This window comes from Megalobrama amblycephala, linkage group LG16 (assembly GCF_018812025.1).
Source record: "Megalobrama amblycephala isolate DHTTF-2021 linkage group LG16, ASM1881202v1, whole genome shotgun sequence".
NCBI classification, from domain to species: domain Eukaryota; kingdom Metazoa; phylum Chordata; class Actinopteri; order Cypriniformes; family Xenocyprididae; genus Megalobrama; species Megalobrama amblycephala.
In genome coordinates, this window is record NC_063059.1 from 38,810,161 (window position 1) to 38,827,946 (window position 17,786).

Sequence of the window (17,786 nt, forward strand, 5' to 3'; positions counted from 1 at the left end):
CCCAAAGTTTGCAAATGCCATTTCAGGTGTATGTGACATTTGAAACTATTTTTACACTGAAGACACTTGAAAGGCTTCTCTCCAGTGTGAACTCTAATGTGAATCTTAAGCTGATCTTTCATCGTGAAGCTCTTTCCACACTGAGGGCAGGTGAAAGGCTTCTCTCCAGTGTGAATTCTCATGTGAAACTCAAAGTTTGCTCTGTTTGTGAAAGTCTTTCCACAGTCATGGCACATGTAAGGCTTCTCTCTGATGTGAATTTTTGCATGATTCTTAAGGTGATTCCTGTCTGTGAAACTCGTTGCACACTTATGACATGTAATACAGTTCTCTCCTGAGTGAATCCTCATGTGATGATCAAAGCATTGTTTATATCTGAAACTCTCTCCACACTGATCACAAACAAACAGCTTCTCTCCAGTGTGAATTCTCATGTGAGTCTTCAGATTTCCGTTTTGTGAGAAGCTCTTCCCACACTCTTGGCAGGTGTGAGGCTTCTCTCCGGTGTGAAGATTCAAGTGGGCTGTAAGGGCACAAGTCTAAAACATACAGCAAGTTCTTCCACAGACTGGATAAAATATTTATTAAATTCATTGGCAAATTCAGTGCTATCATACTAAGTCTTCTATTTATGTTCAGCTCCAACACTGGTTTTCTTTGCTTGCCTTCTCGTTTAGAAAGTTTGTTAATGCACTTCCAAAGCCACAAGCTATTTCCTCCTGACTCTGTAATCAATTGCTCAAAATATACAGTTTTCACTTTCCTCATTTCACTAACTGCTTTATTTCTTAAAGGTGCTCTAAGCGATGTCACGCATTTTTAGGCCAAAACATTTTTTGTCACATACAGCAAACATCTCCTCACTATCCGCTAGCTGCTTGTCCCCTGAACACACTGTAAAAAAAAAAAAGCAGTCTCTGTAGTCGCCACAAGCTCCGAAAACGGCAACAAAAACTACCTGGTGCAGCCTGGACCACGAAACGTAATAAACATGCTCCAGCCAATAACCGACAAGAATGATTTTAATTGTGCGTTCATGACTGTTTCAGGAAGCACCGAGGGGGAGGAGGAGGAGGAGGGAGGGTCTAGCTAGCCTCTGTTTTGTTTGACACCACTTCAAACATCAACAGGAAGTTACCCAGGATCACTTAGAGCACCTTTAATGATTTAAAACTTAGGATATCTGTCTGTGTTTTTGTTAGCAAAGACTTTTTCAAAGCAAGATCTCTCTTTTTCATTAGTTGATGGATCTCTGAATTTAGCAATGGTAGGGATGCACTGTTTTGTCTACATTTTAATGCTTGTGTAATACTTTAAAATATATTTTTCCAATGGTTCTCATCATAGTTTCACAGTTTTTATCCAGCTCATCAATTTGTAATACATCATTCCAATTAATATTTTTTGTCATTTTCAAATTTTGGAATTTTACTCCTGGTCAACTCCTGGTTTAAAAGTTTGACGAAATTTACTCTGCAAACGTTTCTTTGTTAATTTTCTAACAACCAGGATCATGTTATGATTGGACAAACCTGTCAGAAGATTATATATTTTTATTTGTAAATGCCAAATCAATAAGAGTTTTACTTGTTTTTGTTATCCTCATTGGACCTTTTCATTAACTGGTTGAATTTATGTTTAGCTGTAATCAATTTCAGTTTCTGCTTACTACGTTTGTCTGCCCAATTTATGTTAAAATCTCCAAATAAAATAGCTTCAGTATGACAATTTAAAAACTTCAACAATTCCTCTAAATTATAATAAAAAGAAGAATCATGTGAAGGTGGATTATACAAAATCACAACATTAAAATTCACTTTTGGGGACATTATAACATTTAACACCAAACATTCTAATCCAGCAATATCTAGTTTCACTTCAGCACATTTAAAAGTATCCTTAATATAAATCATGACTCCCCCTCCTCTTCGTGATGGTCTATCCTTTCTGTAACGGCTATAACCAGGAACATCAATCATACATGATGGTGTACTGGTGGACAACCAAGTTTCACTCAATGCTAAAAAGTTCAAGTTTGAGTTCATAAGCAGATGCTCAACTTGATCCATCTTTGATATGATACTTCGGATATTCAGGTGCCCCCCTAAAATACCCTTTGGTTTGAGTTTTGAATCCCAAATCCCTCTGGCATGGTTTACAGTCTGAAATAATTTAACCTTTTTCTGTTTCTATGCAGCATGGTTGATGGCTCCTTTTGTCTTTGAGCTTTCAGACAACACATTATTTTGTTCACAGATAAAACTCTCTGAATCGAGGACAGGACTAATACAGAGCCCTTATGTTTCAAGCATGGACACATCCTGTAAGATATCCAAGGGTAGTTTGGCCAAACACCCAACATCTCCCAGCTTACACCCTGACAGTCCACTGATCTCTGCACCACAGTTTACACTGCAGCATGGATTACACTCAGTCGATCCACTTACTGGTTCAGCTGTATGTTGGTTTGTTGATGGTCCTGGATTCATCTGTCTGTCACCGCTGAGCAGGAGAAGAATCAGTAGAACCTTTGGACCATACCATTTGCTTCTCTTGACATGCTGATGACTTTCTTTTCCTTGATGATGATTGTTTTGCCAGCAGTTAGAATAAATAATGTGGTATCCTTGGCTAAAGAAGTTCAGTTTTGGTCCATCAACCATGGGCATGAGTTTGACAAATGTAGTCTGTGTTTCATTTCCAGTAGCACTGACAACGAAACCACATGGACTTATCAGGAACCACAAACAAAGCAGTTATATGCAACAAGACTCGTTATTCCTCTTTCCAACGTTTAAAGTCCATGCTTGGTCGAAGATTTCTTTAGTGTTGATAAGAAATTGTTGAAAAATTCCAAATGAGATCAAAAATGAAAAAGGTTAAACAGGCAAGTGTGGAGCCTAACAAACCACCCCTGCACTCGGCGGCCATCTTGAATCTAAAAATGTTATGTGCTTTGTAGGGATGGGCGATTCTCAAATAGAAGTATCGATATATTATTGCAATATTTACTTAAATAGGAACAGCTACATCTTCTTCCGCTGCATCTCCGTTTGTCGAGACAGTGTTCGCTCACGGTCACTCTGTCAAAGACAAGCAAGCACGCACAGCGCAGAATTTTAAAGGGAGTCGAGTGTGTGCCTGTGTGGCTGCGGTCATGACTGAAAGAAAAAGCAGCATAATCTGGAGTTATTACACTCCAGTTAACAATGATGAAGCGTCGTGTGACGTTTGTCAATAAACAATATGCCACTGTGGCAATACCACAAATATGATAAAGCATCTAAAAGTAAAACACCCTAACGAGCACGACGAAGTACAGCTGAGGTGAGCAGAGGAGGTAACAGAGACAAGACCCCCATCTTCTGGCTTGAGGCAGAGTTATTTAGCAGAATCCTTTCAGAGAGGCCGACATTATCCAGGTACCAACCAAGTGCAAGTGGTGATTAGGTTATTTGAATACAAAAAGTCGAGTCACGTTTATTTATAAACTTTATACAATACAAATTATTTCAGATATGAAGATATTGCAGTAGCCTAATTCATGGTGAGCAGAATATTACACTGCATATGAGTGTAAAGATTTAAAACTTGGGTAAAGTTGGTTTTATATTCGCACATTCGGACTTCTGATAAATTCAGACTTAATAAATGTGCAATAAATTAATGTTAGCGAATTTTAAGCAGCGACATACCAAGATATTGACAACCAACGATTGTCAACTTACAACATTTTTCACAGTCGATCAAAATAGGCAAGTATTGTTTTAATGGCATATTTACTTGTGAATATCCACTGAATGTCCAATGTAGTGTGATTAACAAGGCTATTGAATACGGATGTCCGAATGTGCGAATATAAAACCAACTTTACCCAAGTAGATTTAAACTGGACATTTTAGTTTAATCTAGGATTTTGATTAAAATATTTTATACTTTTTTAGCCTATATCTTATTTCTGTTTCCTAGTATCTGGTGGATTTTCTTCATTCAATAATTTATTTATTATTTATATAATTTAAAACTTGTTTATTAAATAAATTACATAATTTAATTGTCAAGTAATAGCTGGGAGAGATTTACTATCGTTATAAATTCTTACTGTCTGTAACACAGCTTTAAGAACTTATATTTATACATTTTATATTTGTGATAAAGTACACATTTCCCGCTGGGCACGCGCACACACATACACACATACACACCTGAAAGCTTGGTGGTGACGACGTTGATCCGCGACCATGGTGTGCTGTAGTCCGTTTATAGCCTACTGTTAGCCTTTTATATCTGACGACTTTATTTAGGCTTCAAAATCTATAAATGTTGTGTTAACTTGTAAAGATTATCTTGATAGACAAAACGTGTAAGTGTCATAACCCTTTGTTAAACACAGAGCTTATTTTCTGCGATTTTCCAAAAGTCTATGGGAAAAACGCATTGGCTTTCAACCGAGGGAACCCATGAGCCACTAACTTCCGGGTTGGCCTACAAAAACACGTCATCCCTGGGGCACTCTATTGTTTGTTAGTCTAGGTTTAGTCGGTCTTTCGGCGGGTAAACGCTGCGTCAGCCAAACAGAGAACACGGAGGGTGCCTGCTTATGACGTAACGGTTGGTCGCGCCGGCGCAGCACAACCGGAAGCCAGTTAAACCATTGTCTTGTGTGTGGGGGGGAGATTATGTGTAAAATATGTGTTGAAAGTTTTTGTGTTTTTGAAAGTTTACGTGTTTCTGTGTTATTGAGGACGATGAATATATGTATTTGAATTACCTGTGAAAATTATTGTTGGTTTGATTTAATGAGTGTTGTGAAGGGTTTAAAATGTCAAATGTATATTACTTACCTCTTAATGAATTATGCCAAAAAGGGGTGGAGTCTGGCATATAAAAAGAGAGGCTAGACTCACATTCAGGGCTTGTTAACCAAGTCGGAGAGAGTGTTATTGTGGAACCTCGAGCAAAACCCCAAAACCGTTGTATATTGTGGATACAGTTTTCGTCTTTATTTTCTTGTTTTATTGTTTTGATACTTTTGAGTTTTTGTGTGCACCTGCACATATACTTCACTGTGGACTGCCTTATTTACTGGCTCTGTAAATAAAGTATGCCCTGCACGTAAGTGCTGTGCGAGTAAGCCATAATTTTGTTTTGGTTTCGAATTTGGTTTCTGCAGTGCGTAAGGCTGGGTTGACGCATTACCCATGTTTTGCCCACACTGTTAAATGTCGCTGTAGATTTTGCAGCACAGTACTGTAAAAACCTACAGTACAGTACCATATTTCTATATTACAGTAAAATACTGTAATTTATATTGCATTCTGGGTAATTTTGATTGAGCGGGAATATTTTACAGTACATTTTAGTGTTGCTGTAACCCTGCTGTAACCTGGCTGTAATATACCAGGCAATAATACAGGATTGCTGTAAATAACGCGCCACCTGACGTCACATCACACAGACAGAAGAACACAGCCGCTGGTGACTGGAGAAGCAGAACGGTGTATTTCTGGAAGTTTGGTAAGTTAATTTTACTATTAGGTTTTTACAAAGTGTATCGTTTTTATTCTGGAATGAAACTGCACATTTTAGCCAGCGAATGTTGCTAGCTGTAGTCGAAAACACCGTTATTAGATGTGTACGCGCTGTTTTGCCCCGCTGCTCTCCTGACATTTTAAAATCTAACTCAGTGAATTAGCTTCGGGTTTATTTCTACCAAACTCGATGTCGATGATTGTTGGAACCGTGGAAAGACGAACCGAAACGGGTTTGGTGAGTTTTAATTTGTTTCTGTCGAGTTTGAACGAAGTTTGTTTTACTAATGCGCGCGAGGTTGGAATCTGCTGGGAGATCGATATACGGCCGTTTCTGTTTAAACAAAAAGGATCTTGCGATTAAAAAAAAAGTCTATTCCTGTGGGGATCCTTTCCATAATGCTGTCCGATTCGAGCCTGTCAGTGAGAAAAACAAGCACTTTTATAGTCGTACACTGACGGTGCACACAAGCTCAAACGTATTATATTTGCCGTCCACTGACGGCTGCAGCGGCCGCGGTCTTCAGTTAGTGCTTAGGCACAAAAATATGGAAAAAGACGGCCCAGATCGAAAATACTTAAGTTTCACTTGAAACGTACTGTAAATGGGTGGTTTGGGGTCAGAGAGATTGGCTATTGTTAACTTGGCCAGATTATTACTGCATCTGTTTGGGCAGTTGTTCTGTAGCATAGTGACTGTAATGACAATAAACGATTATGATTATAAAAAAATATGAATTGGGGTATAAATTACCTTTATCACCCTTTATAATTATCTATTAGACAACAAAGCAAGTATAATGCATGCCATGGCAAAATATTCAGCAAGGTCAAGGATAATATTTTACTAACCTAGATGTATTATTGAAGTAGGCCTATATGAAATGCATGTGGCAACAGTGTATGTGTTAGCCTATCCCCAACAAGCAACATCAATGAATAAACATTTATTTTGATTTCTTCCAGCAGTGTGGTCCACTTGTCTTTGCATCCTGGGAAGTGCATTGCTTTCACAAGGAAGCGTATTTGTAAGTATTAGCCATAATAATACAACCTTTTACACTTTAAAAATAAGTTGCATTTTGTTTTGCTACAGAATTTTCATTTGACATTTCTATCTTACACTGTCTGTTCATCTTTATTGGTGCTGTGGATAACAGTTTTTGTAATACGTGTATTTGTGTTTGTGCCTTGACTTTGTTACAGTTTTGGCATTGAAGGAAAGAAATGTACTGCCCGACAGGGAGTGAGCAGAGGACCAGGACGGTGGTGCAGAGTGATGGCCATCAACCCACATGTCAACAGCTTTGTTCGGTCCTTTGTGTTTAAATGGAAGACTTCACACTGAGGGACTGTGGCCTGTTTGCAACCATCCACGTGCCCTTCAGTTAGGGGTGAATCTTGTGGGACACTTGTTGTTTTTGCTCACTTTTTAAGATAAATCAAATTTCTGATGCACTGTACCAAGACCGTTGCTGATGGGGCGAAAGATGGTGACAATTTTAAATGTTTTGAAATGTTTAAATATATTGATTGAATAAAAATACATTTTTTAAATTTACTCTGGTTTGCCTTTTGATTTGTAATGTTATTCTGTAGTATAGTACTATTGTAATATTACTAACTATAGTATGTATATACTATTCTAACCTATGTATTATATAATTATATATTTTATCATTATTAGCAATGATTATAAGTAATATTTATCAGTGAAATAACTATATAATACAATATAGTAAAATACAGTAAAAATTTATCAAATTACAAAATACTGTGAAAATACAGTAAAATACTGTTATGTAGTTATACAGTACTGTTCTTTGTACTGTAAAATTGCATTACAGTACATTGCTGTAAAGCGAAATACAGTACATTGCTGGCAACCCTGCTGCCAGTACTGTACTGTAAAAATACAGGGAAATTGTTAACAGTGCATACATTAATCTTGGTGGTCAAAGATGCAATAAAAGCATATCCTGAGATCTTTCACCTGCTGGAAAATGCAGAAGCATTATATCATTTTTCCACCACAGCACAAAAGCCACAGAGAAGCTTAAACAGATCCAAAAGCAGCTGAAGGTGACAGAACAAAAACTTATAATTTCCGTTGAAACCAGGTGGAATTCAGCTTTCTATATGTTGGAGAGGCTACATGAACAAAAGGAAGCAGTTACAACAGCCCTCTGTCTACTTTGAAAGCGAGACCTGTGCTTTACAAATGAAGAGCGACTGTTATCCCCCTGACCATTGAGGCCTTGAAACCTTTTGAGGAGGCAACATGTGAAGTGTCAGCGGAAAAACACATTTCTATTTCAAAGATCATTCTCCTAATATCACTGCTTCTTAGAGCAACTGCTGCCAGTGAGCGTCAAGGTTGCTCTTTTGCCGCAGAACTGACACAGCAATGTCAGCACAGATTCTGTGGGGTTGAAACCATACACAGCCTCGCTGCCAGCACCTTTCTTGACATGAGGTTGAAGCGCCTGGCATTTCGTGACAAAGATCATGTAGAAGCAGTGAAAAAGCGACTCCTATCTGAAATGCAAGATGTCAACTTGGCCACATCTGAGTTAGCTGCTGCACCACTAGAAGCTACCTCAACATCTGTCCTAAGGTTTGTGTCAGTACAGCAAGCTGTGCCTCATCAGTGACTCCTCAAATGACCCCACGTACTGCATCTAAAGGAGGCATATGGGAGGATTTTGACATCCAGGTTATATCAGCACAACAACAACAATCGGGAAGCAGTGATTCTATAGTTGAAATGCGTCGCTATGCTGAGGAGAAAGTAGTTCCCCGAAACCAAGACCCACTAGTTTGGTGGAGAAATCATGAGCAAACCTTCCCAACTCTCAGCAAACGATGAAAAAAATATCTTGGGATCACTGCATCATCTGTTCCATCTGAGAGAATTTTCTCAAAGGCAGGGGAGTTGATCAGTCAAAGAAGAAACAGACTAAAGGGGCTCACACACCGGACATGAAGCTCAGTGCCGCAACACGTCTTTAAAATTTGAACACATTGTTTTCTATTGTTTTCTGAGTCGTAGCTGGGTGTTGCGGACAGGCGCCAAATGCCGGTGTGCGTACACTCATAGAAAACAATGCGTTCGAATTTTAAAGACGTGGTGTGGTGCTGTGCGGCGCTGAGCTTCGCGTCTGGTGTGCGAGCCCCTTTAAGGGGGCTCCTTAAAATTTCAATTTAAATTTGTTAAATTTGTTTTATTGTTTTATAATGTTTTCTGGGGTGCACTCATGTGATAGTTTGCTTTTTACATCAAAAATTGTCATAATTTAGAAATAAAAGGCATTTTTCCTACCCTGACTTTAGCCCTCTGATTTGAACACTCTGTTTTAAGGGGCGTGTCTGCTGAGAGACTTCAGTGTAAACGCCCACTGCTGTGATTGGCTGACATCTTTCCATTTGAAATAGATACTAAGTATTACTCTCTTGAAAACTTTTAGCACATTTTTACTTTTACAGCTCTCAAGGTTAACTAATCATGAAAAGTGCTGCATTACATTCAGATCTATGGCATTATATTTAGATCGTGACATGAAAGGTTGCAGTGATGAAGATTGTAGTCGATCACAGACATGGAGTTTTGACACGAGTCCAGAACTCAGTCACTGATAGACTGTGGGGTTTTAGTGAGCATCAGCTGAAGGGAAATTAAAGGTTGATTACTGTACATCTTCATGACTGTGACCAGTGTGTACAAGCTTGACAAATGATGAAATAAGATGATTATTAAAAAGAAAAGCTGAACATTAGTTCACAAATAATATATATTGTTTAAAGTGTTACTGCCTTTAGTTATTATTTTGGAATAAATGTAAAAATGCGTAAAAACACTAACTTGAAATTAATACTTGGTTTTAATAAATAGAACATTACTATAAAAATACAAAATAGAATTGTATTTGGACTCTTTTTATGTAATGTTTATTTAACCAGGAAAATGAAGTGTAACAGACATAAATTTACATTTGATATATTTATAGATTTATTATTTTGAGATGCATAATTCTTTTTGGTACTTTTAGATTAATGACTTTTGTTTCACAATTAAAGTTTGTTGATTTGATATTTTGATTGTTAGTGTAATAAATCCACACTGTAGCAGATTCCAAGAGATCAAGAGTTTAAGACTGTCCATTTCAACTTATTGCAAGTGTAGTTGTGAACTTGTGCAGTGTAAGTAAGGACAAACATCAGAGTTAATGAGACTTAGGGAAGTTAGTGAGGGAAGGGCAAAAAATAGGGAATAGGAATAGGGAACAAGTCAATAAAAGTTTGAATAATTAGTGGTCTAAGGTGCTGGAAAGCGACTGTTTTCGTACTGTTTTGACATTTATTTATGTTTCTCACTAATAGCAATTTATAAATGTGCAAGAATGAGAGATGAAGTAATACTAATGTTATCCACCAGAAAGAGACACAGGATAAGAAATCATATATTCTCATAGATCAAAATCTGTTTAAATGGTTCAACTTCAATAGACTGACTTGCAGAAATCTGTGATCTCCTTAATATCCTACTTCATGATCATTATGAATGATTGGACATCGCATCGCTAACATTTTTTCCACTGTAGTTTTCAGACGGTCCATATGAGATCCAGCGAATACAACGAACTTTACCGCCCAATAAATGTGGTCAAGACCTGCTAGAACTACTTCAGTCGTGTGTTTCCCTGAAAATAATCGCACATGTTAGAACATTCATCATCCAATCAGATTCAAGCATTCAACAGCATCTATAAAAGTTCATAAATCTTCAGAGCTGCAGAAGTTGTCCAGAGTTTAGTGGTCAGTATTTTGATGTTTTCTAAACCGTGACAATGTAAAATTCCTTCAGATATTCAAACAAATTCAGTGTTTTCACACATAAAGAAGGAATTCAAATATTTAAATATTTGTTTTTAAATAAGTGACTTAAAAGAATTTAAGATATTTGATGTATGGTTAATATAGCATTTTTAATTTACTTACTCCTTAATAATGGATTCACTGCTAAACTGATCTGATCTGAACTGAGAGAGTGAAGAGTGTGTCATTGTTCTCTACAGGTTGAGTGATTGTGGAGTCACAGATGAAGGTTGTGCTGCTCTGACTTCAGCTCTGAGATCAAACCCCTCACACCTGAGAGAACTGAGTCTGTCTGAGAATAAAATAGGAAAATCAGGACGTGAACTGCTCACTGCTCTAAAGAATTCTCCACATTATAAACTAGAGACACTGTTGTAAGTAATAATTTCAAATAAATAATCACGTTTTCATATAGCTGAACATTTATATATTTATATGCATATTTGGTTCCACTTTATATTAGGTGTCTTTAACAACTATGTACTAACATTTAAATGAATCATTTAGTTCAATGCAATGTTTTTACAATGTACTTATATTTTAAAAATACCTGCATTTAATTACATCTGTAAATAATTTCTGTAATTACATTTATAATTACACTGTTGACTGTTCCCTTACACCTTAACCCACCCTTAAACCTCCCCATACCTTACCCATATTCAACCTCAGTAGCAGCAAAAGTGTTTTCAATACAATATGAACACAATAAGTAGGCTACTTTGTTTTTGATAATCAGAGAGATTTGGCTTGTCTATATTTGATCTGTATTGAAATAGTTAAGGCATGTTTCAGAGTTTTATTATTTCAAATGAATGTCTGATTTTACATAATTGACTGTTTTATTTTTGGATTTAAAGCTTTTGAGGAAATTCCCATTTCCATTAAAATATCCGCTCTGAGTCCGGCTCCACACACTCTCCTCACGGACACTCTCTTCTTTCTCCACTGTAACTTGAGAAATTCACCACAGTGTTTATAAACTCCTCTGATCTGAATCACGCAGCAGAAACCACAGGGTCCTGAAGCAGAGAGCTCAGAGAGCTGACAGAGAGACACCGTTTGTGTTTCTTGTTATACATACTGAATACAGACTGATAGATTAATAATTATAGCTTTTTAAAAACATTATAAACATTAATGATGACAGTACAGTAGGTGAGTTATACACTAACTCTGTTAACTTGTATGTATATATTAAATACTGTGTAACTGTATAAATAACATACACTGTAACAAATTTCTGTAGTTTTCACACCATTATTACTGTAAAATAAATAAACCCTTACTGTAGAACTTGTAAACAGCATGTTGCTGTAAATCTGCAAAGCATCATGGTTACATTTTAATGGTGGGTAAATTATACAGTAAATATATTTTTTACTGTGAATCACAATAAAGAAATTTTGAGCAGGACTTTTTTCAGCAGCAGAAACTGAGGAGATTCCACAATTTCTTTAGGATTTGACTTCAACAATGTAACTTTGCTCATATTTTGCAATGTTAGGTTAATTTACCAAGGTTTCTTCATGTAAATTTACCTGTGTTTGGAGTGCGCCAGGAGAGAGATGCAGAGAGCAGCACTAGTAAGCCATATCATTACAAACATAACTATTTGGTCATGTAAATTTGATAGATTTTTTTTTTATCTGTAAATATTTGATAATGTCATCAGTTTGGTGGAGTAACATTGCTGGATAAAAGTAAACTGGAACTGTATCCATGCACATGCATGTGTGTTAGCAAAGTGCACTAGCTGTTTCTTGTTGTTTCTCTAGCTATGGCATGATGAATCAAATACTGAAGCAGGCTGAAGTAAAACACAGCAACATGCAGGTAAGGATTTTAAACAGCACAACATTTTTCAAAGGATCATGTTTTTCTGAGCTTCTTTGCCAGGCAAAATACAGCAGCTACATAGAATAGATGCTAGCCTTTTTAAGTGAATTCCTGCCTTGTGGAAGCATAATATGCCATTGTATTGTCATTGTGTTTGCTTTTAACTGTCACAGGACCCTTCATTTACTGTTTAACCCCTTTCTTTTTAGGCTGCATCAAAGAAACCACGGGAGTCATTTCAGGTACGTATTAACTATGGATACAATATGTTGAATCGTGCTTTATAGGTTCAATGAGTTTTGTTCTGGATCTTGATTGATACAAAATCGATATGATGAACTATGTACATCGTTGTGATGTGGCCAATCGATGTTTTGTCATGACAGCGAGTTCATATGTTCTCAAGGCCACAAGTTTAGTGTAAAAAATCTACATGACCATATAGTAACATGCTTTTCATTTGTTTCTATAGTAACTGTCATTAGTTAATTTGGTTTCAGCTGTGATTGATTAAGTAGTTCCATTTGTATTACCTACTTAACACATTGTCATTAGTTTATAACTCCACTACTGGTATTCATGAACAGCAGCAGAACTAATATCTTTCTGACATTATATTTAATGTTATTTAAAGTAGTTTGTGATACTTTGCTTGTTACATATATGTGCATCAATTCAGGGATAAAAATGTTAGTTACTGACCTAGGGAGCTGATTGAGGCCAACTCATTATCATGTCCACACTAGTTAATATGGTCAACATAGTAATATTAATGTTGACTGGATTGTTTAATTTATCCAGACCAACTTATCACATTGTCATCAAGTCATCGGTCTTGCCTTCTTAGTCTACAAGTTTCCCATTCAGGAATAAAGCCAGTATTAAGGATTTTGAAGCTTAAAATTCTACAGTTTTTGAATTATATTTACTTTCTGTTTTACTCATTTCCAATTGTATCTGGACATTTTGATTCAACTTCAACAAAGATGATGGATTTGTATGTTTAGGGGTGTTGTATACCAAATAATAAAAATGTATAGCCTATAAATGTATATAATGTAAAATAGTTTATGCCTATGTATTTTCACATTTAAAATGTTTTAAATAAATGTCATTTTGTGACAAAAACCATGTCTTAATTTTACAGTACACAATTAAAGCAGTTTACAGTAATCTTATATTTGCTGTGATAAAAAAATACAGCAGTAATAATAGAAAACCGTGAAATGTACTGTAACTTGCTGGCAGCAATTAGCAAGTAAGATGTCATGTTCTATTCCACAGCATGCTTACTGTAAATCCAACTATTTTGTTACTATGTTTATTATTATACAGTAATTTTACTGTGATAATAAACACAGTAAAAAATAGTTACCGTGATTCAATTTACAGTTACTATTTTGTTACTGTGTTTATTATTACAGTAAAATTACTGTATAATAATAAACATAGTAACAAAATAGTTGGATTTACAGTAAGCATGCTGTGGAATAGAACATGACATCTTACTTGCTAATTGCTGCCAGCAAGTTACCGCACATTTTACAGTTTTCTTTTTACAGTGTTGTGTTGCTTAATATTTTTTTGGAATCTGTGATACTTTTTTCAGAATTCATTGATGAATAAAAGGTTAAAAAGAACGGTATTTATTCAACATAGAAATCTTGTCTAACAATATAAATTTTTACTCTCACTTTTTATCAATTTAACACATCCGTGCTGAATTAATGTATTAATTTCTTTAAAAAAAAGAAAGAAAATAAATTACTGACCCCAAACTTTTGAACGGTATATTGTTACAAAATATTTCTATTTTAAATAAATGCTGATATTTTTTTTTTTTTACTTTTTATTCATCAAAGAATCCTGAAAAAGTATCACAGGTTATACAATAATAATAAGCATCACAACTGTTTCCAACATTGATAATAAATCATATTATTAGAATGATTTCTGAAGGATCATGTGACACTGAAGACTGGAGTAATGATAGTGAAAATTCAGCTTTGCATCACATAAATAAATTATATTTTAAAGTATATTAAAATTAAAAAAATATATTATAAAATATTTCACAATATTATTGTTTTTTTCTGTATTTATTATGAAATAAATGTAGCCTTAATGAGCATATAGACTTCGTTCAAACACACACACACACACACACACACACACACACACACACACACACACACACACACACACACACATTAAAACTACAGTTTGTGGTACAAATAGTAGTATTTGTAAAAATTACGGTTGATTTGATCGGCCGCCATGACGGTCACTTCAAGCGGAGTGATACAAACGGTGAAAAGGCAGTAGGAGTGCTGTTATCACTGAAATATCGCATGGCTATCAGCCAATCAGATTCGAGAACCAGACAGAACTGTTGTATAAATATATATATATATATATATATATATATATATATATATATATATATATATATATATATATATATATATAGTTACAAAGTAGTAACGAGCTACTTGAGTAGTTTTTTCATTGGATACTTTTTTTACTCTTACTCAAGTAACTATTAAGATTATTACTTTCACTTTTACTTGTACTTTTACTTGAGTACAGTTTTTGGATACTCTACCCACCTCTGCAAATAGTATTATGCTTAATATGTTTGAAATATATACAAAAAGAGGCGGGGTTGTTTAATATTTCATTTTGTTCAATATATGCAGACATTGCAGATAATCAATCACTCGTTGCCTGAGGCTATTATTATGTTTTTGTTTGTTTTTTAAATAAAACGAAAAGAGGCAGAGTGGTGTTTTATAACACATTTCGTTTTATTGTTGGCTAAAATGTATACAGAGATAACCGGAGAAGCCAGAGCGAGCTGAGTGACGTTATCAAGTACGCTGCTGTGCCATTTGCAGAATCTCCGGACTTTTGTTTTCCCGTTCACGGGAGTTCGTTCTCCTGAGTCGAACTTTCCAAGTCATAACCATCTATGGTCCTAACTACCAAAGACGCGAGTCCGAACTTTGCGAACTTGGTTTTGAGAAACGCCTATGGGACAGTCTTGCGCACGCACTTCCTGTCGCGTGCACGAGCTCTCAAGTGGTCAGTGCCGCAAGTATGTGTATATGGACAAGGCATAAATGAACAGAGTTGATGTTTCGCCATTTGTAACAACCAGGAATATTCTACAACAGGAATATCGGTGTGTTTTAGAGGAACCTTTATAAAAGGTAAGTCGTGAATTTAGATACTTGACAGAAAATGTGGAGGAGTTTTATATTGTTTCGTGTTGTCTGTGGTTTATTTTAGCATTTGTGTGAACATACAATAACATTGTGTATTTGAGTGAAGTCTCTTGATCCTGTTTGAGGAAAAGCTGAATTATTGTGTTTGTACAAGATCTTCCATCCAGAGTCACTGTTGGAGATCAGATTCAGTTTCAACTGTTCAGATTCATCATGGATGACACACAAACATCCAGAGATGAAGATTTTTCTCCAGAATGCAGGTACTTTGAATAAACAATATATAAATATCTGAAGATATTTTAATATTTTGTTAAGATGTAAAAAGATGTCTGATGATAAATGCTTATAAGACCTTGGGCCATATTTTAACTATCTAAGCTCATGGTCTAAAGCTCACGGCACTCAGGGTGTGTCCGAATCCACTTTTGGGGATCCACTAGTTTAAGGACGGGTCGGTGCGTCCGGTGTCGTGTAATATTAAGTTTCTGTGGGAAATCTGTTCCAGTGGGTGGAGTCACCTGAATATTCATGATATTTCCCCTGTTGTGGGCGTGGCCTTGAGACAACATATAGACGAATGGAACTTAAAATATTAGTGATTAAATCAAACTCGTTTAATGGATTATTTCGAAACGGTAATGCCGATTCAATGTTAAGCATTAACTGCAACAGATGACATTTTCAAAACTATGAATATATTGTGAAATATGATAAATCTGTACTGTTTTGCCCGATTGATTACAGACACAGGAGAGCAAACAATCAGCGAATAACCCATGATCGTACTGTTTATTACTATTTGATGTCTTTTATCTTTTTTTTTTAATTATTATTTCATCTGAGGTTTTCAATTTCATTTAAATATTTTGGTTAGTAGCATGTATACCCTTTTGCCATTCAGTGACAACAGTAGGTACAGTAGAGTGTTTACAACAATGCCTGAAATAAACTTCTATTTATCTGTGCCCTAATAAAATGTATATAAACTAGCCTGGTGTGAGCATTTGTGTATTTCTTAATTTATTTTATAGCCAGTGTTTCCGAGCCTGCACAACCACGTCAGTAAGGCTCAAACTTCCTTTAGGTCATTCCACGAAATCGGTGCCTTTTCAACTTTGAAAAAAAAAAAAATAAAATAAGGTTAATTAAAAAAAAAAAAAAAAAAATTAAACCTATGAAATGAAGACAACTTTAAATGACAAGAAATTGCATTGTGCCATCTCAGGCTATACTTTTTTATTTATTACTACTTTTCGTCCTCATGTTTTGATATTTTTGTCAACCCTGTTACAGACATAATCATCACTATATACTACAGTTTTAATTAGAACTATGTAATAGTTTTTACATATATGAGCAGTATTTTTGTCCCTTTTTTCACTGGGGTTGTTTCAAATTTGGTATTTTTTAAAGGTGCCCTAGAATTAAATATTGAATTTATATTGGCATAGTTAAATAACAAGAGTTCTGTACATGGAAAAGACATACATTGAGTTTCAAACCCCATTGCTTCCTCCTTCTTATGTAAATCTCATTTGTTTAAAAGACTTCCGGAAAACACGCAGATCTCAACATAACACCGACTGTTACGTAACAGTCGGGATCATTAATATGTATGACCCCAATATTTGCATATGCCAGCCCATGTTCAAGGCATTAGACAAGGAAAGGCAGTATTAACGTCTGGATCTGTGCACAGACATGGTAAACCAGCAAGAACAACAGCGAAAAATGGCAGATGGAGCATTAATAACTGACATGATCCATGATAGCATGATATTTTTAGTGATATTTGTAAATTGTCTTTCTAAATGTTTCATTAGCATGTTGCTAATGTACTGTTAAATGTGGTTAAAGTTACCATCGTTTATTACTGTATTCATGGAGACAAGAGCCGTCGCTATTTTCATTTTTAAACGTGCAGTCTGTATAATGCATAAACACAACTTCATTCTTTATAAATCTCTCCAACAGTGTAGCATTAGCCGTTAGCCACAGAGCATATAGCCTCAAACTCATACAGAATCAAACGTAAACATCAAAATAAATACTTTACTCACATAATTCGAAGCATGCATACAGCATGCATGACGAACATCTTGTAAAGATCCATTTGAGGGTTATATTAGCTGTGTGAACTTTGTAAATGCACTGTAATATAATCGAGAGCTCGTGTGGCAGGGAGCACGCGATTTAAAGGGACGGCGCTGCCAAAATCAGTGTATAGTTAATGATGCCCCAAAATAGGCAGTTAAAAAAATTAATTAAAAAAAAATCTATGGGGTATTTTGAGCTGAAACTTCACAGACAC

At 35.7% G+C, this 17,786-nt stretch overlaps 2 protein-coding genes and 1 long non-coding RNA gene across 5 annotated transcripts in view; all 3 read left to right on the forward strand.

The window, feature by feature from the left end:
* Nucleotides 1-10,799, forward strand: part of LOC125248566 (NACHT, LRR and PYD domains-containing protein 3-like) — a 45,594-nt gene extending 34,795 nt beyond the window's left edge. For both annotated transcript variants that reach the window (XM_048160526.1, XM_048160531.1), the window contains one exon: nucleotides 10,607-10,799. In XM_048160526.1, coding sequence (XP_048016483.1) covers nucleotides 10,607-10,784 — 178 coding nt within the window. In that variant the 3' untranslated portion in view covers nucleotides 10,785-10,799. The remainder of the gene's footprint in view (nucleotides 1-10,606) is intronic.
* LOC125248726 lies at nucleotides 5,217-7,024 on the forward strand. Its single transcript, XR_007180349.1, has 3 exons — nucleotides 5,217-5,517; nucleotides 6,498-6,559; nucleotides 6,738-7,024. It is a non-coding gene; the product is annotated as an uncharacterized LOC125248726 (long non-coding RNA).
* Nucleotides 10,800-15,304: 4,505 nt separating the features above from the next.
* LOC125248570 (NACHT, LRR and PYD domains-containing protein 3-like) overlaps nucleotides 15,305-17,786 on the forward strand; it is a 32,940-nt gene continuing 30,458 nt past the window's right edge. The window contains exons 1-2 of one of the 2 annotated variants that reach the window (XM_048160541.1): nucleotides 15,305-15,457; nucleotides 15,627-15,735. In XM_048160541.1, the coding sequence (XP_048016498.1) occupies nucleotides 15,686-15,735 (50 nt within the window). In that variant the 5' untranslated portion in view covers nucleotides 15,305-15,457; nucleotides 15,627-15,685. Of the gene's footprint in view, nucleotides 15,736-17,786 lie in introns of both variants that reach the window. The other variant, XM_048160542.1, reaches the window with a different exon arrangement.